General features: G+C 44.2%; 1 protein-coding gene across 5 annotated transcripts in view; it reads right to left on the bottom strand.

Moving 5' to 3' along the window:
• Positions 1–25,330, bottom strand: part of TXN2 (thioredoxin 2) — a 104,763-nt gene that overhangs the window by 55,757 nt on the left and 23,676 nt on the right. For 2 of the 5 annotated variants that reach the window (XM_075320911.1, XM_075320912.1), the window contains exon 2: positions 10,446–10,711. In XM_075320911.1, coding sequence (XP_075177026.1) covers positions 10,446–10,711 — 266 coding nt within the window. Of the gene's footprint in view, positions 1–10,445; positions 10,712–13,765; positions 13,879–17,649; positions 17,820–25,330 lie in introns of those variants that run through there. The other 3 variants (XM_075320913.1, XM_075320909.1, XM_075320910.1) reach the window with 3 other exon arrangements.

The raw sequence follows: 25,330 nt of genomic DNA, 5'->3' as shown, positions 1-25,330 counted from the left end.
CATCAGCTGTCATATAGAACTGATGACGCTGTGCAGCCAGCCAATCACTGTAATGCCACAGCCATGTTGGTTGTGGCATTACAGTGTGTGACAGCCAATCCCTGCATGTGGGCTGACTCTGTAAATACTGCCCACATGCAGTGAGGGGGAACCGAGCATCTGCCCGAGCATCTCGCTAGTACTCGGAGCTCGCTGAGTATACCGAGCACTGAGATGCTTGGGCGAGCATCGAGTACCGGCGAGTATGCTCACTCATCCCTAATTGGTAAATAAACCTCTGCTGGACCTAAGAAAAAGTGTTCCCGTCATTACCTCAAGGAGCAAGCTGAGTAAGTAATCCCATCACAATATATACAGACTTTGAAAGCAGTCAGTATCTAAACTAAGTAAATCTAATATATAAAATCAGAGTGTGTGTGTGTGTGTGTGTGTGTGTGTGTGTGTGTCCGCTAAAGGAATCCGCACCGTCGCATTTACAATCACGAAATTTTGCAGACGACTCATGTGACCCAGGGAAAGGTCATAGACTATGTTTGGGAGGGAAAATTTAACCTCGCACTTTATAGTTACTCTCCAAAAATCCTGCCACCATTAAACTGAATGAAGCTGCAAGCTACAGGCTATTAATAGCAACTGTCAGTGATTGCTATAGGAACAAAACAAACTGTTAGTATAAGAAGCTTGTGTGTGAGGTAATAAGATGTCGGTGGAGAGACAGAGACAGCCGGGCAAAGAGAGACAGCCGGGCAAAGAGACAGCCGGAGAAAGAGAGATAGCCGGAGAAAGAGAGACAGCCGGGCAAACAGAGACAGCCGGGCAAACAGAGACAGCCGGGCAAACAGAGACAGCCGGGCAAACAGAGACAGCCGGGCAAACAGAGACAGCCGGGCAAACAGAGACAGCCGGGCAAACAGAGACAGCCGGGCAAACAGAGACAGCCGGAGAAAGAGACAGCCGGAGAAAGAGACAGACACACTCAGAGAGACAGACAAATACAGAGATGGTGACAGACTGATACAAATACAGACAGAGAGATAGAAACAGACAGACATAGACACAGACAGACAAGGAAAGACAGACAGAGAGACAGACGGCGACACACAGACAGACTGGGACAGAGACAGAGAAACAGTTACTATCCCGGGCAACGCCCGGGTACTGCAGCTGGTTCACATATAATTATATGGTATATTTTTTTCTTATAAAGCAAGATTTATGGGGATAGGTCTCTTTAACCCCTTCAAGACATCTGTACAGTTACGTCATACATTGTGTCCCTGACTTTAATACATTCAGAGCCCGCATCTTTAAAAACAGATGAGGGCTGAATCATTTTAGACATCATCTGCCTCTAACAGCCACAGGTGGAGCGGAGCTGTCCGCAGAGGTTATCCTGTTAAATGCTGGTGTCAATCTATGACAGTGTCATTTCATGTGTACCAACCAGCAGGGGGCCACATAATTCTATGTGCCCATCAGAAAAGCATGGGGTGCCGATGGATTTCCATGACATCAGGGGGTCTGCGGAAGAACCCCTGGCTTATCATGGCAAGTCTTCTGTGAAGGTCAGCATTTAGCTGGCATGCATAGGAGACTGTGATTTTCACTGTATAAAGCAGTGCTGATGCAAATCACCCACCTATAGCCCCTTTAAAAAAAAAAAAAAACAAAACACACATTTGGTATCGCTGAGTTTGTAAAAGTCTGATCTATAAAAATATAATATGAATCAGTCCCGTAAACGGCATAATGATAAAAAAAAAAAAAAGCCAAAATTACTTTTTTAAATTGTGGAATGGCGCTTTTTTTTTTGCTATGTCAACACACTTGGAATCTTTTTCCCATTTTCCAGTACACTATGTAATAGAATGGTGTCAAAAGCACAACTCGTCCTGCATTCAGTTATGTGGATGAAAATAAAACAAGCGGCTCTTTGAAGAAGGGGGAGAAGAAAATGAGAACGAAAAGTGGCCCGGTCATGAAGGGGTTAAACAACACATGCACAAATCCACTAAAGCATATCGTTTCATTTAGATCGTAGATCATTTTTCATTTTTTTTTTCTTCCCTTTCTTTCAAGAGCTATGACGTTTTTATTTTTCTGTCCACATAATTGAAGGCTTGTTTACTACGGGGTAGTTTCCGTTTTGAATGATATCTTTGATTGGCCATGCTCATCACCATGCCCACAGGGAAACAATACAGTGAAATTGTAAAAACAAAATACGGAATTCAAACATTCGTATTTTGGGTTTTGTTTTTACGCCATTCATTGTATGGTAAAAGTAAGATCATGATCTCCAGGTCACGATTACGGTGATACCAAACTTGTCCAGTTTTTTTATTTTAATTATTTTTTTGATAAAAAAAAAAAAGGGACATTTATATACACTACAGTTCAAACGTTTAGGGTCATTTAGATATTTCCCCATTTTTGAAAGAAAAGCACATTTTTTTAATGAAGCTAACATTAAATTAAACAGAAATACACCCTATACATTGTTAATGTGGTAAATTACTATTCTAGCTGCAAACGTCTGGTTTTTAATGCAATATCTACATAGGTGTATAGAAGCCCATTTTCAAAAACCATCACTCCAGTGTTCTAATGGTACACTGTGTTTGCTGTGTTAGAAGGCTAATTGGATGTTTAGAAATTCCTTGAAAACCCTTGTGCAAGTATGTAAGCACAGCTGAAAACAGTTTTGCTGATTAGAGAAGCTATAAAACTGACCTTTGTTTGAGCTAGTTGAAAATCTGGAGCATTACATTTGTTGGTTCCATTAAACTCTCAAAATGGCCAGAAAAAGAGAACTTTCATGTGAAACTCGACAGTCTTTTCGTGTTCTTAAAAATGAAGGATATTCCATGTGAGAAATTGCCAAGAAACTGAAGATTTCCTACAACGGTGAGTACTACTCCCTTCAGAGGAGAGCACAAACAGGCTCTAACCAGAGTAGAAAGAGAAGTTGGAGGCTGCACAACTGAGCAACAAGACAAGTACATTAGAGTCACTAGTTTGAGAAATCAACGCCTCATAGGTCCTCAAATGGCAGTTTCATTAAATAGTACCCGCAAAACGCCAGTGTCAACTTCTACAGTGAAGAGGCGACTCCGGGATGCTGGCCTTCAGGACAGAGTGGCAAAGAAAAAGCCACTGAGACTGGCTAATAAAAGGGAAATATTAATATGGGCAAAAGAACACAAACATTGGACAGAGGAGGATTGGAAAAAAGTGTTATGGACAGACGAATCGAAGTTTGTGGTGTTTGGATCACAGAACATTTGTGAGATGCAGAACTGAAAACATGCTGGAAAAGTCAAGAGGTAATGGAGGTAATGTGATTGTCTGGGGTTGCTTTGGTGCTGGTAAAGTGGGAGATTTGTACAAAATAAAAGGGATTTTGAATAAAGAAGGCTGCCACTCCATTTTGCAATGCCATGCCATACCCTGTGGACAGCGCTTGATTGGACCCAATTTCATTCTACAAAAGAACAATGACCCAAAGCAGACTTCCAAATTATGCATGAACTAGTTAGAGAAGAAGCAGCCAACTGGTATTCTATCTGTAATGGAGTGGCCAGCCCAGTCACCAGATCTCAACCCTATTGAGCTGTTGTGGGAGCAGCTTGACCGTATGGTACGCAAAAAGTGCCCATCAAGCCAATGCAACTTGTGGGAGGGGCTTCTGGAAGCATGGGGTGAAATATCTCCAGATTACCTCAGCAAATTAACAGCTAGAATGCCAAAGGTCTGCAGAGGAAAGTTTGAAGGAGAAAATTATTTTAAGTAAAAAAAGAGAATTTTGTTACTTACCGTAAATTCTTTTTCTTATAGTTCCGACATGGGAGACCCAGACCATGGGGTGTATAGCTTCTGCCTCCGGAGGACACACAAAGTACTACACTCAAACGTGTAGCTCCTCCCTCCTAGCATATACACCCCCTGGTAGCCAGTCCTAGCCAGTTTAGTGCAAAAGCTGAAGGAGGACATCCACCCACAAGTAGAGACAGAGCAAAACCCGGAACAACCGGAACCTCTGTCTACAACAACAGCCGGTGATAACACACGGAACAAGAAACCTGCCGACAGGCAACAGGGAGGGTGCTGGGTCTCCCATGTCGGAACTATAAGAAAAAGAATTTACGGTAAGTAACAAAATTCTCTTTTTCTTCATCGTTCCTTATGGGAGACCCAGACCATGGGATGTTCTAAAGCAGTCCATGGGTGGGAATAAACAGAAAAACTGAGAAGTAGGCGAAACCTAACTTCACAAATGGGCGACAGCCGCCTGAAGGATGCGTCTGCCCAAGCTCGCATCTGCCGAAGCAAGAGCATGCACTTAGTAGTGCTTCGAAAAGGTATGCAGACTAGTCCAAGTGGCAGTCTGACAGACCTGCTGAGCCGTAGCCTGGGCCTGAAAGCCTAAGAGGCACCGACAGCTCTGGTCAAGTGTGCCTTGATCCCCGGCGGGAGAGGCACTTGAGTACACTGGTAGGTATCGGAAATGGCCGACCTAAACCAACGAGCAAGGGTCGACTTAAATGCCGAAAGGCCCTTACGCTGACCAGCGGTCAGCACAAAAGAGAGGTGCACCGCCTAAGAACAGCGGTGCGAGACACATAGATCCGGAGCGCCCGCGCCAGATCCAGAGTATGCAACGCCCTTTCAAAGCGATGAACAGGAGCCGGACAAAAGGAAGGCAGGGAAAATGCCCCGGTTAAGGTGGAAACAGCAACCACCTTAGGGAGAAAGTCCGGAGTCGGACGGAGAACCACCTTGTCTTGATGAAGGGAGGACTCCGAAGAGAGTGCAGCCAAAACAGAGACTCTCTTGAGGGAAGTTATGGCCACTAGAAAGACCACTTTCTGTGAAAGACTAAACAAAGAAACCTTCCTAAGAGGCTCAAAGGGGGGTTTCCGGAAGCCGTGAGGACCGAATCAAGGTCCCAGGGCTCCAAGGGCCGCCGGTAAGGCGGAATGATGTGAGATGCGCCCTGCATGAAGGAGCGCACCTGGGCCAGCCGGGCGATACGCCGCTGGCACAACACTGACAGAGCCGAGACCTGTCCCTTAAGGGAATTGAGGGATAGTCCTAGCTGCAGACCGGACTGTAGAAGGGACAGGAGGGTCGGCAAGGCCAAAAAGCCAAAGGATACTTCCGAGCTCGAGTCATAGTGGAGATGACTTCAGGAGGGATACCAGAAGTCGTCAAGATCCATGACTCAAACGCCACGCCGTCAATCTGAGAGCCGCAGGTTCTGGCGGAAGGACGGACCTCGTGAGAGAAGGTCTGGACAGTCCGGGAGATGCTATGGCACCTCTACGGACAGACGGAGCAGGTCAGGATACCAAGCTTGCCTGGGTCAGTCTGGAGTAATGAGAATGACCCGACGGCCCTCCTTTCTGATCTTGCGCAGGACTCTGGGCAAGAACTAGAGGGTGAAACACGTAAGACAGACGAAGCTGGGACCAAACTTGAACCAGTGCGTCTGCCGCAAAAACCTGAGGATCGTGGAGCCACGGTTTGACGGCTGAGACAATCTGCCTCCCAGTCTTCCACGTCTGGGATGTGGGCTGCGGATATGGTGGACTAGGAGTCCTCCGTCCACTGAAGAATGCGATGAACCTCCAACATTGCCAGGCGGCTGAGTGTCCCGCCCTGGAGGTTGATGTAGGCAAACGCTGTAGCGTTGTGTGACTGGACTCGAATGTGCCTGGCCGCCAACAGATGGTGAAAGGCTTAGAGAGCTAGAAACACAGCTCTGATTTCCAGCACATTGATCCAGAGGGCTGATTCGGACAGAGTCCAAGTGCCCTGCGCTCCATGGTGGAGATATACTGCTCCCCAGCCGGATAGACTAGCATCTTGGTGAGGATCACCCGGGACGGAGCCAGGAAGGAGCGTCCCTGAGACAGAGGGGACGAAGCCACCACTGAAACGAGCCCCTGGTCTGTGGCGAAGCCACCGCCCCGTGGAAGGAGGAAGTCCTTTTGTTCCAACAGCGGAAAATATCCAGCCGCAGAGGACGCAGATGGAACTGGGCAAGGGAATCGCTTCCATTGACACCACCATCTGATCCAGCACCTGTATTAGGTGCCTGATGGAACAACGTCGACCGCCAGCGGAGGGACTGCTGTTTGACTAAGGGCAGCTTCACAAGTGCCGACAGAGTCTCGAATTGCGTCCCTGGGTATGTGAACTTCTGGGTCGAAGTCAGAGTGGAGTTGGACAGAATGACAAACCACCCGAATTGGTTAGAGTGGCGAGAGTGAGCGAGGCACTCCGCTAACAGTCTGCACTGGATGAAGCCCAGACTAGAAGGCTGTCCAGGACAAAAGGATCACTGCCAACCCCTAGAGGTGCAGGACCGCAATTACAGCTGCCCCGACCTTGAGAATACTCGAGGGGCCGTGGCTAACCCCAAGGGAAGAGCCACGAATTGGACCACTCTGATTGCAAAACGTAGCCAAAGCTGGTGTGAAACTGCGATTGGCACATGCAGATAGGCATCTCTGATGTCGATGGATGCTAGGGAATCTCCTTGGGTCATTGATTGATCGCAGAGACTCCATGCGAAACTGCCGCACCTGAACATGCTTGAGAAGCTTGAGATCCAGGTCGGAAGGCACCGCCCTCCTCGGGTACTAGGAATAGATTTAAGCAGAAATCTCAGAACCGTTCCCAGTCGGGAACCGGTACAATTACTCCAGTGGCCTGCAAGAATGCCACAGCCTGTGAGAAGGCGGCGGCCTTGGAGCAGGGGGGAGTTGACAGAAAAAATCTGTTTGGCGGGCTGGATAGAATTCTATCCTGTAGCCGTGGGAGATGGTATCTCGCACCCACTGATCGGAGACGTGTTAAAACCATACGTCGCCAAAGTGGGAGAGCCTGACACCGACCAAGGACGTTGCTGGCATGGCCAGATAGCCAGGAGGAGGCTGACTTAGTGGCAGCATCTCCTGTGGTCTTCTCGTGCGCCATTTGGGTTTACGATCCTTGGCTGAGCCAGTGGACGAGGCCGAGGGCTTAGAGACCGATCAGATGGAGGAACAAAAAGAACGAAACCTCGACTGATTCCTGCCCTGGACAGGTTTCCTGGTTTAGGTTTGTGGCATGGAAGAAACTCTTCCCGCCAAGAGCTTCCTTAATTTCATCCAGTTGTTCCCGAATAGTCAGGTCCCAGCAAAAGGGAGCCCAGCAAGGAACTTCTTTAGAAGCATCCGCCTTCCACTTCCGAAGCCACAGGAGCCTGCGGATAGCGAGGAAATTAGCCGAGGCCACCGCAGTGCGGTGAGAGTCTCCAGCATGGCAGACATGGCATAGGATGAAAAGACTGAAGTCTGGAAGTTAAGGCAACCATTTTGGGCAAAGAGTCCCTGTGAGGGAATGCATCTCCTCTAGAGAAGCAGAGATGGCTCTGAAAGCCGCACTGCTGCAAAAGCTGGGGAGAATGAGGCCCCTGCCGCCTCCATACAGATTTGGCCAGAAGGACAACCTGGCGGACAGAAAAGCCGTAAGTGAGGAGCCATCAGCCACTGATACAACGTCAGGGCTGAGAGTCTAAACACCGGAGGGACCACCCTTGGTGAATGAGCCCACTCCTTGACCACCTCTGGTGGAAAGGGAAAACTGCCATCAGAACCACGCTTTGGGAATCGTTTGCCAGAGCAGACCCTGGGCTTGGTCACAGTGGCCTGAAAACTGGAGTGGTTAAGGAACACACTCCTTGTTCTCTTAGGCAAGGTAAACTGGTGCCTTTTTGCCAGAGAGGGTTGCTCCTCTGATACTGGCGGATTGAGGTCCAGTACAGAATTAATGTACAGTGGGATCCTTAGAGAGGTGCCGTCAGCCACTGATACAACTATCCGGGCTGAAATACTAGACACCGGAGGGACCACCCTTGGTGAATGAGCCCACTCCTTGACCACCTGTGGTGGAAGGGGGAAACAGTCATCAGAACCACGCTTTGGGAGCGTCTGTTAGGACAGGCTCTGGGCTTGGTCCAGTGGGCTGAAAACTGGAGTGGTTAAGGAACACACTCCTTGTTCTCTTTAAGGTATACTGATGCCTTTCTGCCAGAGGGGGATACTCCCCTGATACAGGCGGATTGAGGTCCAGTACAAATATAATGGACGCAATCAAATCATTAGCATCACCTTTGGACAGATCAATGGTACATTAAGTAGCGTCCGAGCCCCCAGTAAAGACATCCTCCTCGTCCAGTGAGTCAGCTCGTGAATCAGAGCTGCGGGACGGGGAAGGACAGGGGACCCTGCGTCTCCATTTTAGGAGGACGGGGACTGAGACCAGATGAAGAGTCCTCTGAGAGCTGGCTGAGCGAGCCGTAGCAGCAGAAGCGCCCTGAGAAGGGGGCTAATGCATGCTCAGCACCACCGGAGCAGCTGGAGGGACCACTGACGAGCCTCCAGGCTGAGGGACCACTGTGTTTATGTGCTCAGTACAGGCAGTACGAGTCTACATGCAGTGCATATTAAGAACAGCCTTGCAGCCTTGCTCTGATGTGAGACATGCTGCAGAAGTGGGGGCTCTGTGAGGGAATGCATCTCCAGAATGACCCCCAACAGAGTATATAAACAGAGAATATAAGCAGCTGCACAACTGGAGGTTGTGGCTTGCCAGACCGTTTAACATACATTTCTGTGCCCTCCAGTCCCCCAGCCCAGGCCCCCATTTGTCACAATGTGGTATCTCTGTGCCTATGAAGACATTGAGAACGCTGAGAAAATGGCGACCGGAGCAAGGAGAGGGGGCGGGGCCTACTCTGAGAGCGGGCAAATGAGGTATACAGGGGAGGGAATCTTTCCTCAGTGAGGAGTGTCCGTTCCCTGTGCTGAACAGCCGCTGGGCGGAGCCACACTGTCCCTCTGCACTGACTAACATGCAGGGGCAGTGAAACCGAAACTAGGCCTCAGGCGAAGCCGGGGCCTAGATTTAAACATGCGGCCAGCGTGCAGGCACCATCGGCGCGGTTCTCCAGTGAAAACTGGAGAACCGGCCGGAAATGTTACCACAGTCATATAACACACTCCCCCCAATAAATAAAGTACAATGGACTCCTGGAAAGACCACTTTCTGTGGTAAAAACGTCTCAATATTTAGCTTTTGAGACGCAGGGCCCAGGTCCCTGGGGGGGTTAAACGCTCCGTCCGGCAGGATCCTGAAAAAGGGCTGCGGATGGAGACCGGTCTCCTGCAAAGCAGTGAGAACCGTGATGGCTCCCACTTCAAGCCAGAGCTCCAGGGGATGGTGAAGGAGCGCGGCATGTGAAGGCTCCAGCCCTGAAATCAACCTTAACAGCACCGCCGACACAGTGGGGTGAGAAGGGACATGCCGGGAGTCCAGATTGGACCCGCTTTTCTTCCAAATCTTTGAAATCCAAAAAATCAAAAATCAGAGAATGCATGTGTGTGTGAGACCTCCTGAACACAAAGCATTGAAACTGGCTAGGACTGGCTACCAGGGGGTGTATATGCTAGGAGGGAGGAGCTACACGTTTGCGTGTAGTACTTTGTGTGTCCTCCGGAGGCAGAAGCTATACACCCCATGGTCTGGGTCTCCCATAAGGAACGATGAAGAAATTATTATTTCTAACCAAGTCAATGTCTGGACTATATTCATTCTATTCATTATGCAACTCATTTGATAAATAAAAGTATGATTTTTCATGAAAAGACAAAATTGTCTGGGTGACCCCAAACTTTTGAACTGTAGTGTATATACAAAAAAAAAAAAAAAAAGATTGTGGGGAGGGTTTATGTTACCTATTCAGATGCTTATAATCTTCTTTAATTTTGTGAATTGAGAAGTTTGAGAGCTTGTTATTTGCTGGTCACGCTGACTTTTTATTGATACCATTTTGGAAGAAATGCATTGAATTTTTTTTTTTTTGAGATGTAACAACCAAAGAACAGCAATTCTGCTGTTTTTAATCTTACAGTATGGAAAATGGAAAATGCCGTACACATGTTTCAATGATATTGATAGGACTTTTCGGCAGACACAGGAACCCATTAGCAATCTGCGATCATATTGGGGGAGAAGGGAGTCAATAGGTGCATAGAATGGTACGCTGCCCGGACCTTGCACTTTCAATATGGCTGTCAGAAGTTGACAACAGCGTTTAAAAAGTCGGGAACTGGCAAAGTTGTCATAGACATAGTAGCTTTCTTTTCACGCTAGAACGTTTTAGTGGTATTGGATATCTAAGGATGGGTCAAAAAACAAAATTGCAGTCCTTTCCTAATTGCACAACATTTTAGAATATTGTATAACTCTGCAAAGAAACAGTCCAATAAACCATCATGCTTCCACTATACCGTAGATTTTAGCCATAATTACAGGAATCTTCTATGCAGTCAAGACCAACATTATTATGAAAAAAGTGTTTGTTTTGGATTTCTAAAAAATATATTTTAACTTACTGTGCATGGAAATCCACTATAACTGGTGTTTCACTCCCAACAACTCGATCCTGAAAGTCATTTTTATTCTGAACATTGAATGTCACTCTACAAGTATGTGACACATGAACTGTACGAGTAGCGGTAAGGAAAGGTTTTGCTGAGGATGTAAAGACCAGACCACGTGTTTGAATGCAGAGGGAAAAGCAGCTACGAAAGTGTCGTACTGGGCCCGTTATACTCTCAAATGAAGAAAGAAGCCGTCTTAGCATCAACCTCTGCGCCATCTGGAAAGAGAAATAAAAGAAATACATTTACAGCAAGCAGATTCGGGGATTGAATTTTAATCTTTCCACATAAGTGAGACAATGTATGTAAGAAGGAGTAAACAATGAGGAGAAAAAGGAAAAGGCAAAGGGCAGCTAAAATGTAACTATACAAATCCCCAAAATGTTTAAAGGGAACCTGTCGGGTCCAATTTGTCCCTAGAACCATGAGCAGTTCTGGGTGCATACTGCTAATCCCTGTATACACTAGAATAGATAAAGGGATCTTTAGAAAAAGTATTTCTAAAGCTCCTTTATGATATGCTAATGAGGGCAGGAAATAGTCGCAAGGGTGTTAGTTCCTGTGCTCATTCCGCCCTCTTAGCATGGCAGCACATCCACAGGGGCGTGCTAACATGCTATTCAAAGCAGCATCATCAGCAGTGCTGCACATATTTGTGTCTGTTATCACCGCATCAGACGTCAGGCTTAGGGTCAGTGCACATGATCATGCGCACTATAAAGCTGGGTGTACGCATGGACTTCTGATCATGTACATTTCCTGGTGTTTCAGCCAGGGACAATGGACACAGGTACGTGCATCACCGCTGATGACGCTGGGCAATGGGTAGGATGTTAGCACGCCCATAGGCATGCTAACATGCTAAGAGGGCGGAATGAGCGCAGGAACTAACAACCTTGTGACTAGTCCCCTCGCTTATTAGCATATCATAAAGGATCTTTAAAAATACTTTTTCTAAAGATCTCTTTATCTATACTAGTGTATACAGGGACAGTTAGGCAGGGATTAGCTATATGTACCCAGAACTGCTCATGGTTCTGGGTGCATATTGCACCTGACTGGTTCCCTTTAAACATATATCTAAATATTTTCAGTTCATTGAAAAAAAATACCAGATTTATAAATATATATTTTTTTATTAATAAAAGAAATAAATTGTGCTGCTGTGCTAATGGATTTGAGTGCAAAATTAGTAAATAATATTGAAAGGAAAAAGGAGCACAATTAAAAGATCCTATCCAGAAAAATCTACAAACACAGACCTAGTTCTCGTTAAGCATTCCAAAAAAATCTGCACTCCTTAATCCATTGGCTCACCATTAACTTATTTTGTTATAAATTCTGATTTACAGGTCCCACAGGACCCGCGTCTGATTTACAGGCTGTCCCACAGGACCCGCGCCTGATTTACAAGCCGTCCCACAGGACCCGCGCCTGATTTACAAGCCGTCCCACAGGACCCGCGCCTGATTTACAAGCCGTCCCACAGGACCCGCGCCTGATTTGCAAGCCGTCCCACAGGACCCGCACCTGATTTACAAGCCGTCCCACAGGACCCGTGTCCTGTCTGCAGGTTCTAAGGTTTTTTAGCTATTGGGTTTTCAACTATTGTCCCCTCGGGCACTAGTGTTATTTACCCTTAGTTTTATTTTATGTCTTGCTGCTATGGTATCAGTAAAACTTATTTTTTTTATAATAAATTGTTTTATTGTCACCATCTTTTGAGAGCTATAACTTTTTTTTTATTTTTCAACGACCAGCGTTGTATGGGTGCTTATTGTTTGCACAATGAGTTGAACATTGTTTTGGTACCATTTTGGGATTAACATTTTTTGATCACTTTTATTCAGATTTTACATGTCTTGTCACAATGGATGTTGAGGCACTATATACTTGCATCCAGCATGATCTGGGGCTAAAGGCAGTGGCCCATTCTTTGGATGCACGCTCCTCTGGTACCAGATTGCACAAATCTTTCCTTTTGGATCTTTTTGAGTAAGGTCCCTCATAACAGCCATTTCCTTTTTGACCGCACGTTCTAGAAGCAGACCACCGGCACCGCTATGGGGGCTCTATGTGCCCCCTTGTACGCCAACCTTTTTTATGAGGTGGTGGGAGGGGACACCTGTGGCCTCATTGACATCCTTCAATACTTGTGTCTTTCGTTGGTATAGGTATATCGACGATATCTTGTTTTTTTGGTTAGGCAGCAGTGTGGAGTGTGAACTTTTCATTTCCGGTCTAAATCAGAATCCTTGGAACATCTCACTGACCTCACGGATTTCCACCATGACGATTGACTTCTTGGAATTTAGGATCACACTGGGTGGGGAGCATGTTACTACCTCACTTTTCAGGAAGGATACAGCTACCAACAGCATTCTGCACTATGAGAGCTTCCACCCCAAACACGTTTGTGATGGTATCCCAAAAGGTCAGTTTATGATGGTTCACCGGAATTGTAGTCATGAGGGTTCCTTCAAGACGAAGGCCCAACAACTCGCGTCACGTTTTCTTGCAAGGGATTACCCTCGTTGAGTGATCTCCAATGCTTTCCAAATAACGTCGAACGTGGATAAAAGGGAAGCTCTGAAGCCACGAGTCAAGGCTGGTATGTCCACGGTCAACGTTATTACCACCTTTAATAATCATTGGGGACAAGTATACAAACTTATGTGTAAAAATTTGTACATCCTTCACAGCGAGTCCAGTCTTTTCCAGTTCATCTCCGATCGCCCTAAGCTGATTGCTAAAAGGACCAAGAACCTAAAAGACCTTTTATCCACGAGTCACTTCAGGAGACCGGTTATCCCGTTGGGGAGAGGTTCTAGACTTGTTGGCACCTTTACTTGTGGGGACTGTAACATCTGTCCCCACTTGACTCTAATCATATATATTGAAAAAATTCCGGCACATTAATAAAATTCCACAGGAAAAAAATATTTTTGTAAATGTTTTTATTTTTGTGTCATTCTTGTGAGGGTATCAAAAACAAATTATTCAAGTCCAACGTTACGACAATAACAAACCTACCACGGTGGACTATAGGATTGTACGTGTCACATGCAATGGTCTATTGCAATTGTCTAGAGATGTTCTCTTATAATAAGCCCGAGACCGAAAAAAAAATAAGTAAACAATAAACAGAAATTGGAGATACGGATCTAGGAGTATAGAGGGAATTCTTGTTTGTAACTGATCAAGGCATATTCCAATTTTTGGACACAAACAATACTATATGATCTAATGTAGTGTATATATATTCCACTTACCGGTTTTTGGTATTGACACATACAGTGCCTACAAGTAGTATTCAACCCCCTGCAGATTTAGCAGGTTTACACATTCGGAATTAACTTGGCATTGTGACATTTGGACTGTAGATCAGCCTGGAAGTGTGAAATGCACTGCAGCAAAAAAGAATGTTATTTCTTTATTTTTTTTTTAAATTGTGAAAAGTTTATTCAGAGGGTCATTTATTATTCAACCCCTCAAACCACAAGAATTCTGTTTGGTTCCCCTAAAGTATTAAGAAGTATTTCAGGCACAAAGAACAATGAGCTTCACATGTTTGGATTAATTATCTCTTTTTCCAGCCTTTTCTGACTAATTAAGACCCTCCCCAAACTTGTGAACAGAACTCATACATGGTCAACATGGGAAAGACAAAAGGAGCATTCCAAGGCCATCAGAGACAAGATCGTGGAGGGTCACAAGGCTGGCAAGGGGTACAAAACCCTTTCCAAGGAGTTGGGCCTACGTGTCTCCCCTGTTGGAAGCATCATCCGGAAGTGGAAGGCTTATGGAACTACTGTTAGCCTTCCACGGCCTGGACAGCCTTTGAAAGTTTCCACCCGTGCCAAGGCCAGGCTTGTCCGAAGAGTCAAGGCTAACCCAAGGACAACAAGGAAGGAGCTCCGGGAAGATCTCATGGCAGTGGGGACATTGGTTTCAGTCAATACCATAAGTAACGTACTCCACCGCAATGGTCTCCGTTCCAGACGAGCCCGTAAGGTACCTTTACTTTCAAAGCGTCATGTCCAGGCTCATCTACAGTTTGCTTTTGATCACTTGGAGGACTCTGAGACAGACTGGTTCAAGGTTCTCTGGTCTGATGAGACCAAGATCGAGATTTTTGGTGCCAACCACACACGTGACGTTTGGAGACTGGATGGCACTGCATACGACCCCAAAAATACCATCCCTACAGTCAAGCATGGTGGTGGCAGCATCATGCTGTGGGGCTGTTTCTCAGCCAAGGGGCCTGGCCATCTGGTCCGAATCCATGGGAAGATGGATAGCACGGCCTACCTGGAGATTTTGGCCAAGAACCTCCGCTCCTCCATCAAGGATCTTAAGATGGGTTGTCATTTCATCTTCCAACAAGAAAACGACCCAAAGCACACAGCCAAGAAAACCAAGGCCTGGTTCAAGAGGGAAAAAATCAAGGTGTTGCAGTGGCCTAGTCAGTCTCCTGACCTTAACCCAATTGAAAACTTGTGGAAGGAGATTAAAGTCCACATGAGACACCCAAAGAACCTAGATAACTTGGAGAAGATCTGCATGGAGGAGTGGGCCAAGATAACTCCAGAGACCTGTGCCGGCCTGATCAGGTCTTATAAAAGACAATTATTAGCTGTAATTGCAAACAAGGGTTATTCCACAAAATATTAAACCTAGGGGTTGAATAATAATTGACCCACACTTTTATGTTGAAAATTTATTAAAATTTAACTGAGCAACATACCGTATTTTTCACTTTATAAGACGCACCTGATTATAAGACGCACCCCCAAATTTGGTGAAGGAATAGAGAATTTTTTAATAAATGGGGTCCATCTTATAATGCCAGTGTCCGTCTAACAAATAATATAGGGTATATGTCCCTCATAGCCCCCTCATCCTAAAATTAGCCCCCTTAATCTGGATATGGCCACCTTATATTGAACACGTCCCCCAGTGATGCCACATTTCCCCTATGGCTGGCACACATCCTCTATGGCAGGCAGACAGGGCCACTGTGGCAGGCAGACAGGCCCACTGTGGCAGGCAGACAGGCCCACTGTGGCAGGCAGACAGGCCCACTGTGGCAGGCAGACAGGCCCACTGTGGCAGGCAGACAGGCCCACTGTGGCAGGCAGACAGGGCCACTGTGGCATGCAGACAGGCCCACTGTGGCAGGCAGACAGGCCCACTGTGGCAGGCAGACAGGCCCACTGTGGCAGGCAGACAGGCCCACTGTGGCAGGCAGACAGGCCCATTGTGGCAGGCAGACAAGGCCACTGTGGCAGGCAGACAAGGCCACTGTGGCAGGCAGACAGGGCCACTGTGGCAGGCAGACAGGGCCACTGTGGCAGGCAGACAGGGCCACTGTGGCAGGCAGACAGGGCCACTGTGGCAGGCAGACAGGGCCACTGTGGCAGGCACACATCACCCTCTGTTACATATCGCCCCCATGTTGCTGCTTTTAGTATAATAAACTCTTTACCTTCTGCAGCACAGTCCTGTCTTGTGTGTCCCTCCTCGGGGTTGAACTCCTCCTGTCTCCTGCACTTCCTACTTCCTAGTTCTAGTGAAGGTCATGTGATGGGACAGCAGAGAGAGATATCTCTGCATGCCTAATCACAGCCAGCAGGAGGGAGACTGGGCAGACGGTGGAGGAGGTGAGTAAAGAGTTTATTATTTTACTATGGGCAGCATGGGAGGCCATATCTAACACAGGGGGAGGGGGGATCCTGTGCAATCAAAGGTAAGCACAGGCAGATAATATGCACAGCTCCCCCAGCCCATCAGCGTGATGCAGTTTCAGCACCACGCTTCTGATTGACAGCGGCTGTGCATATTATATGAGCGGATCAAACGCTGCCGCTCCCAGCCCCAAGCAGTCCCCAGCACCGCTCCAGAGCTGCCCGCACCTCCACTGGAGTGTGTGTATATATATATATATATATATATATATATATATATATATATATATATATATATATATATATATATATATATATATACATATACATATATATATATATATATATATATATATATATACATATATATATATATATATATATACATATATATATATATATACATATATACATATATATATATATATATATACATATATACATATACATATACATATACATATATATATTATATACCCCCCCTCCCGTATATTCGGATTATAAGACGCACCCCCTATTTTCCCCCAAAATTTGGGGGAACAAAAGTGCGTCTTATAAAGCGAAAAATACGGTAACTTGTTGGTTTGTAAGATTTATGCATCTGTTAATAAATCCTGCTCTTGTTTGAAGTTTGCAGGCTCTAACTTATTTGCATCTTATCAAACCTGCTAAATCTGCAGGGGGTTGAATACTACTTGTAGGCACTGTACGTTATATGTCATACAGCTCTATATACAGAGTAGATAAGAGAAATACTCAACTTTGAACACTAATAGGAGGGTGATAAGGTACATCTACCATACAGTATATTTACTTATTGATCAGTTGATCAAGCGTGATATTTTTTTTATATAATTTTTTCTTGAATGTAAACTTATGTACAAATTGTATGAACTTGTGTAGGATTTTCTTATTTTCATATTTTGGACTTTTTTTTTTCTCCCCTCATGATTGAGGATACATCCTACATTGTAATGATCTTTGTATATGTTGTACAATATACATGTTATACTCAAATTTTGTTTCTTTAGGATTCTTTGTACATTATAGTCCTTGAGAAAGACCAAAGATTGTGGTCGTAACGTTGGACTTGAATAATTTGTTTTTGATACCCTCACAAGACTGACACAAAAATAAAAAAACATTTACAAAAATATTTTTTTTCCCGTGGAATTTTTAGTGTGCCAGAATTTTTTCTATTTATTGGATACTTGTTTTTCCGAGCACCTTATATATTATATAGTCGAGCCAGGTCTAACTTTTATATTAGCTGATAATCATATAACAGTTTCTATCTCTCCAGGGACGGTTTTCACTAAAGTCGAACGAAGAATGGTGTACCTCTTGGTCTGTGTCTGTCCCAAGTTCTATGTGAGTCAGACAAGCCAGGACTTTAGGCGACGTATCCAACATCATGTATCTTGCGTCACAAGAGCTCGTAAGGAAAGACTGCAAGGTAAGACACTTACTTCAGTTGTGGCCCATTTCTTGGACTGACACAATGGATCTGCTCGGTGCATGCGACTTTTGATCCTGGAAAAAATGTCTTCGGATATTAGGGGAAAACGAGCTACTGATGATCTCTTGAGGCGCAAAATCAGATGGATATACGAACTGAAGAGCCTGGCCCCTCATGAGCTCAATGAAGAACTCATGTACAGGGTTCTATAAAAAAAAATGATTGAGTAAAAGGTGAAGCATTTTTTGTGCTTTATAACTTACTTTCTCTTATCCTATTGTTCTTTTATTCCCATAAGTTTTTCATTGAGTTTCCACTTAGGAGGCTTATGAACTGGCTGAAGACTCCAGGCACATCCAAGTTATTTCTCCCAGTGCCCTTTTGGCCTTGACTCTGCAACCTCAAGATGGATCACATATCTCCTGTGTGAAGATTGGCCCTCCAGCAGTCCTTCTATATTGTCACGTACGTTTTTACTGTATTGCTAATATCTGTTAATTTTCCTCCTTCATATACTTTTAGACGATCTAGAGCACATTTGCTGCTCCTCCCCTGCATGGTGAGAGTTGGTTGGCACAGCACTACCTGGATTATTATCTAGCACATGCGTTTTCCATTATTGGAGCTATAATAAAAGGGACCTTGTACGTGACCTGGGAAAGATATAGACACCATTATATGTTTGTACATGGCCATATAGGGAATTTCAGGGACCACAATAATTCGCTACATGGTTGGTAAATTGTTAGATTAAATCTTTGTCCATTTACTTAGGTGTATTGTATAAATATCTTCCGTTGTCACCAGCATGACATAGTTTGGTCATACGTCAAAAATGTACAATAGGATAAAGAGTTGCACACAAGTCACAATGTATATGGGAATGATGAAAAGCAAAACTGCTATGGGAATACTAAACTGAAAAATACAATGAACTATCTGAAAAAGTGAAAAAAAACACTTTTCAGATAGTTCATTGTATTTTTCAGTCTAGTATTCCCATAACAGTTTTGCTTTTCATCATTCCCATATACATTGTGACTTGTGTGCAACTCTTTATCCTATTGTATAGTTATGTTTTTTTGAGTCTTGCACCATGTTCACACCATTGGTGTTCCAGACATACATTATTTAGTTGCGTCAAAAATGTGACATACTGTGGTTATAGGGGGTATTGTTGTGGTTTGTCGTGATTATTATCACACAAATCGTTCTTGCTCATATTTCTCTATATAGGAATACCGTCACAATGTATTACCATTCATCATACCGCTGACCTTATTATGTTTTTACTATGGTCTTATCAGTAACATTCCTTAAGTTGACATATGCTGAAGTATATGTTTATATTCAATTGATATATATTCTTACATAGGTGTGATTTATACTTAACTGTGCTATTTACTGTAGTGAGTCCATATGGATTCTGTATGATAAAGACCTAAATTATTCTCTGGGGAATATTATTTGCTCCACTCGATCTCCCCAGGCTATTATGCCTGGTGAGCTTCCATAGCACTTAGCTTTTTCATGTATTTCTTCTTAAAGTTGCTCCGCATGCGTGCTCCATTACTGGGGGTGTATCTCCAGCTCACAACGTGCAGGGGATATGAAGGGAGTTCCTTCGGTCTGCGCATGCACTGGGGACGTGAACCCTCCGTGTCACACATTTTCTGCAGTGGACATTATTACGAGCAGCACACTTCCGGCTGCAAGACTTCCTGGTCCCGATCGGAATCTGTGCAAGATCTGCACACATCCTATGTAAGCATCATCATCTGCCGTCACGTCACAGTCAAACAGGTGTTGTGTATATTCTTTAATTATTTCAAATTGTGCAATATATAAGGCACCACTTTTGTGCATGTGTTAATACCCCATTTTTACCTGAGGAAGCCATCCTCGGATGGCGATACGCGTCAGGGGAGTACGTTTCTGGGTCTCCTCCTCCACCATGCCTGTCATTCCACTACTTTATTCCATGCCTTAGGAATCATTTTGCACGTTTCTTCCTTATTTGTGACCCTGGTAAGGATCATAGCGTTTTGTATGCCTTTTTGTGTTCTCGTGCCTGCTTCATTCCATCTATAGGTATTTCTTATACACTTTAAGGCTATGTGCCCACGGGAGTTTGTAGCTGCGGATGTTTCCCGCAGCTGCCCGCCGGCATCCGCAGCTATTTTTAGCTGCAGGATTCCAGCGATATAGCTGCGGTAAACCTGCGGACTTTCATGCGAATTACCTGCGGACGTCCCGGCCTCTATCTGCATAGCGGAGGGCCGGTATTTCCGCAGGTAATTCCGCATGAATAATTGACATGCAGTTACGTGTGGCTGCGGGACATCCGCAACATGTTCCGCAGCCGCACTTTCCGCAGCGTGGACACAGCACTCCCCATGTCCCATAGGATAACATGGGGAGTGACTGTACATGCTAAAACCTGCAGATTTATCTGGAAAATCCAGAAAAATCCGCAGGTTTTCCGAGGCAAAATCCACAGAAACAAACTCCTGTGGGCACATAGCCTAACCCCGCTTTGCCATCCTGGCAAGTTTGAGTTTTTTCTCCGCATGCTCATTTTTGCATACATTTGTAAGTGGCTGATCCTTCCTTGATTGTACCATTGTGCAGTGTATTATTGTAGGTTATTAGTGGTCACAGTGCATGGTCTACATTTTTGAGGGGGATACCTGAAGGGTTTTGTGCTGCATTATAGAAAACCCCTGGAATTTTTTGGACTTTAGGTCTTTTAGATGTTATTAAAATTTGTACTGGTATCTTCTTTCAACAATAAAAATTTGTGTATTTTTTTTGCTACCATTTGTTCTGGTGATCTCCTTCATTGGACACCCTCTTTTCTTTTTTCAATAATTCAGATTTTTCAGACAGAATTAATTAAAACCAGAAATTAAATTGTTTGATTTTTTTGCGACATATAAACCAATATATTTTTCGAGTCAGTATGGTTACACAGATACCATATTTACATTGCTTTCTCTATGCTTTGCTACTTTTCCACAATAAAAACAATAATTTACAAAAATTTCCATTTGCATCGCCATATTCTTAGAGCGTTATCTTTTTTATGTTTATGCCAAATGAGCCATATTAGGGCTTGTTTTTTGCGGAACGCTTTGCAGTTTTCATTTTCATTTTGTTTGTTTTTTACATATGACTTTTTAATCACTTTTTATTCAATTAGTTTTATGTGTCAGTATGATGAAAGGTGACATTTTGGGACTGTTTATTTTTATGGTTTTGGCAGTTTGGAATAAATAACTTTACAGTTTTATAGTTCAAGTCATTCTGGACGCAGCATTACCAAGTATGTGTATTTTTTTGGTCTATTTTTGTTTTAAGACAGAGGCTGCATTTTTAGTGGTGAAACAGGCTTTCATGAGGTGTGCGCTTTTTCTTATTTTTTTTTATATATATTTTAGCTCTTTTTCCCCCAGTTAGTCCCACTACGAAACATGAATATTTTTCAGTTTGATCACTGTTATCATGTATTGTAGTAATTGTGTACAGCAGTACGAAACCTGTCAGTGATTCACTGACTTCCTGTCAGACCCTGCTTACAGCAGGGTCTAACAGGCCACCGTATCCTGGGTTTATCAGGTGACCTTAGGATACCATAGTAACAATCGGCACCCGCGATTACAATTATGTGGGACGATCCTGCCAAAGAGGTTTTTCATCCCTTTAACCCTTTAGATACCGCTGTTGCAATTAACAGCAGTATTAAGGTGGTTAAATGGCCCCCATCAATTCCAAAACCAGTCGTGGCCGACGCACGCGGGTTTTAGCTGTAACGTACAGTTGTCACATGATGGATTTTCAGCCGTGGAGGCTGGTTATTTACCTATTCCTAATTGCGGTTTTAAAATGGTAATGAAAAAATAAGACCACTTAAAGGCCGCCATTTTTATGCATATCGTCAGTCATTAAGAGGTTAAAGGCATTGCCCAAAACTTTTATATTGAAGACTTAATAGCTTGCTTCTGACAACCAGCACAAAACCATTAATCAGCTGTTATCACCTCTGGAGGCAGCCGAATCATGAGGTGAGCAGCACTTGTGAGGTCCCATTGACTGGTGCAAATAGCAACATAAAGAGGAATAAAAATACTCCAAAAATTAAGTATTAAGGCCACGTCTCACTAAGCAACATCGCTAGCAACATCGCTGCTGAGGCACGACTTGCTAGCGATGTTGCTGTGTGTGACATCCAGCAACAACCTGGCCCCTGCTGTGAGGTCGCTGGTTGTTGCTGAACGTCCTGGATCATTTTTTAGTTGTTGCTCTCTCGCTGTCACACACAGCGATGTGTGCTTCACAGCGGGAGAGCAAAAACTAAATGTGCACGGAGCAGGGAGCCGGCTTCTGCGGACGCTAGTAACCAATGTAAAATATCGGGTAACCAAGAAGCCCTTTCCTTGGTTACCCGATATTTACCTTCGTTACCAGCGTCCGCCGCTCTCACGTTGTCAGTGCCGGTTCCCTGAACACATAGCCAGACTACACATCGGGTAATTAACCCGATCTGTACTCTGGCTAGGAGTGCAGGGAGCCAGCGCTAAGCGGTGTGCGCTGGTAACCAAGGTAAATATCTGGTTGGTTAACCGATATTTACCTTAGTTACCAAGCGCAGCATCGCTTCCATGCGTCGCTGCTGGCTGGGGGCTGGTCACTGGTGAGATCTGCCTGTGTGACAGCTCACCAGCAACCCGTGTAGCGACGCTCCAGCGATCCCTGCCAGGTCAGGTTGCTGGTGGGATCGCTGGAGCGTCGCTTAGTGTGACGGTACCTTTACTTACAACAAAAATGGGCTGCAGTTGTACATCGCCCAGGCCAAAAACTAGTACTCTAGCAGGATGCAGCTAAGCCCCCACTAAGTGGAGGCATCACAGGTGCAGGAGGAGCAAATCACACACACACACACACTTCCAAAAAATGGAGGGGGCGATTGCTGGATGAAAAAAACTGCACACTGATCACACATGCAGATGCACAGTCACAAGCCCGCAGACTATTAGGCAACACCCATACTATTAGATCAGGTGGGCTGCCAAGCAGTACTCCATCTGTGCATCATACAAGGACAGGAACTCTAATATGCAAGCCTTAACAGAAAGGGGCCTGGCTGTATCCTGTACAAAAAAATAAATAATATATGAGGTTTTAGTTGGTATGACCATAAAATGGAAGCCTACAACCCTCGTCACGGGAACCTCATGCTTGTATGTCCCTACACTAAATATAAAAATAGCAACATAAAGAGGAATAAAAATCCTCCAAAAATTAAGCATTATTTACAGCAAAGATGCTATTTTTATATTTAGTGTAGGGACCTACAAGCATGAGGGCTTAGCTGTATCCTGCTAGAGTACTAGTTTTTGGCCTGGGCGATTTACAACCTGAGCCCATCTTTGCTGTAAGTAATGTCCCATTGACTGGTGCCAGACAGGACAAATGCATGAGAGGGAAATATTGTGCACCTGTCATATTCATTAAAATAAATAAGATAAAAGAATCGGGTTTGATGCTGCGCTAAAAACCACAATTTCTAGAGGCTGTTCTTTTATTCTCCTTGTCCTGATGAAGAAGGCGGACATGCCTTTAAAACGCGTTGACCTTTGGAAATAAAGAAAAGAATCTTTTTACAACTTTGTGAAATTGTGGTTTTTAGCGCAGCATCAAACCAGATTCTTTTATCTTATTTGTTTTTTCTCCATGGCTATATCGGGGCTGCAGCTTACCGCATTTTTTACATTCATTTGTTTCTGCTTTTCCAGGAGTTGTGCCTGTCACAACCATAGCAGGTGAGTACCTGTCCTGTTGTTATATATCATCGGATAAGACCCTATGTGCGCTTTTTTCTACAGTTCTCTCTGATATTCATTAAAATAGATTTGAGCAAATTTCCTGGTGGCAAGCAACAGTCGTACAGGACGCCATCAACAATGGGAAATAAGTGGAAACCTGTCTTGGCTCAGATCTGCAAGGGTTTCACAAAACATAAAAAATTAAAAAGCTCATATTTTTAAAATAAAAAATTGCTAACATTTTAGGTTTCTTGCCCTTTAATTAAAGTGGGAAAAAAAGCTCAGAACAGTCAAAGCTATCAAAATATTACAGTTTAATAAAGAATTTCATAAATCTAGATAAATAATGCCAGAGAAACAGTTCACAAGTCGACATATCTCCCTAAAAAAGCTAAATAAGCAGTGAATAATGGGGCTATGTTGGGCTCATATTGTATGTAGGGGCTATGTGGGGGCTCACATTGTATATATAGGGGCTAGATGGGGGCTCACATTGTATATAGAGGGGCTATGTGAAAGCTCATACTGTACATAGAGGCTATGTGAGAACTTATTCTGTATGTATTGAGCCATGTGGAGTCTCATACGGTATATAGGACTGTGTGGGGTCTCACACTGTATAAAGGGGGATGTCATCACACTTAAAAGTGAACCTGTCAGGTGCATGACCAGAAGTGTGGTGACTTCTGATCCAGGCACACTGACCCTAAGCCCGGCGTTCTGAGGCGGCGCGATACATAGAGATACATGCGTCTCTGCCAATGATGACACTGGGCATTGAATAGCATGTTATCGCGCTCCTGTGGGCGTACTAACATGCTAAAAGGGCGGAATGAGCGCAGGAACTAACACCTCGGGACAAGTCCCCGCGCTCATTAGCATAAGATGAAAGATCTTTAGAAATACTCTTTCTAAAGATCCCTTTATCTATATTAGGGTATACAGGGACGGTTAGGCAGGGATTAGTAAAATGCACCTAGAACTGCTTCTGGTGCTGGCTGCATATTGCACCTGACAGGTTCCCTTTAACCCCTTCAGCCCCCAGCCTATTTTGACCTTACTGACCTCGCCATTTTGTGGAATTCTGACCAGTGTCCCTTTATGAGGTTATAACTCTGGAACGCTTCAACGGATCCTGGCGATTCTGACATTGTTTTTTTGTGACATATTGTACTTCATGAAAGTGGTAGATTTAGGCCGATATTTTTTGCGTTCATTTTTGAAAATGTCAGAAATTTGGTGAAAATTTAGAAGATTGCGCAATTTTCAAAATTTGAAATTTTATGCCCGTAAATCTGAGAAATATGTCACACAAAATAGTTACTAAATAAAATTTCCCACGTGTCTACTTTACACCAGCGCAATTTTCAAATCAATTTTTTTTTTTTGTTAGGAAGTTAGAAGGGGTCAAAGTTCATCAGCAATTTCTCATTTTTCCAACAAAATGTACAAAAAAAACATTTTTTAGGGACCACATCACATTTGAAGCGACTGAGAGGCCGAGGTGACAGAAAATACCGAAAAGTGACCCCATTCTAAAAACTGTACCGCTCCGGCTACTCAAAACCACATCCAAGAAGTTTATTACCCCTTTAGGTGCTTCACAAGAATCAAAGCAATGTGGAAGGAAAAAATGAAAATTTACTTTTTTTTTTTGTTTTTTTGTTTAAACACAAAAATGTTACTTTAGCCATAAAATGTAGCATTTCACAAGGGTATCAGGAAAAATTACACCATAAAATTTATTGTGCAATTTCTACTGAGTACACAGATACCTCATATGTGGTGGAAATCAAGTGTTTGGGTGCACGGCAAGGCTCGGAAGGCAAGGAGCACTATTTAACTTTTCAAACGCAAAATTGTCTG

The sequence above is a fragment of the Anomaloglossus baeobatrachus genome, chromosome 8 (genome assembly GCF_048569485.1).
Source record: "Anomaloglossus baeobatrachus isolate aAnoBae1 chromosome 8, aAnoBae1.hap1, whole genome shotgun sequence".
NCBI lineage: Eukaryota > Metazoa > Chordata > Amphibia > Anura > Aromobatidae > Anomaloglossus > Anomaloglossus baeobatrachus.
Note: the sequence above shows the minus strand (reverse complement) of the source record. Positions and strands in the feature narration are given on the sequence as shown.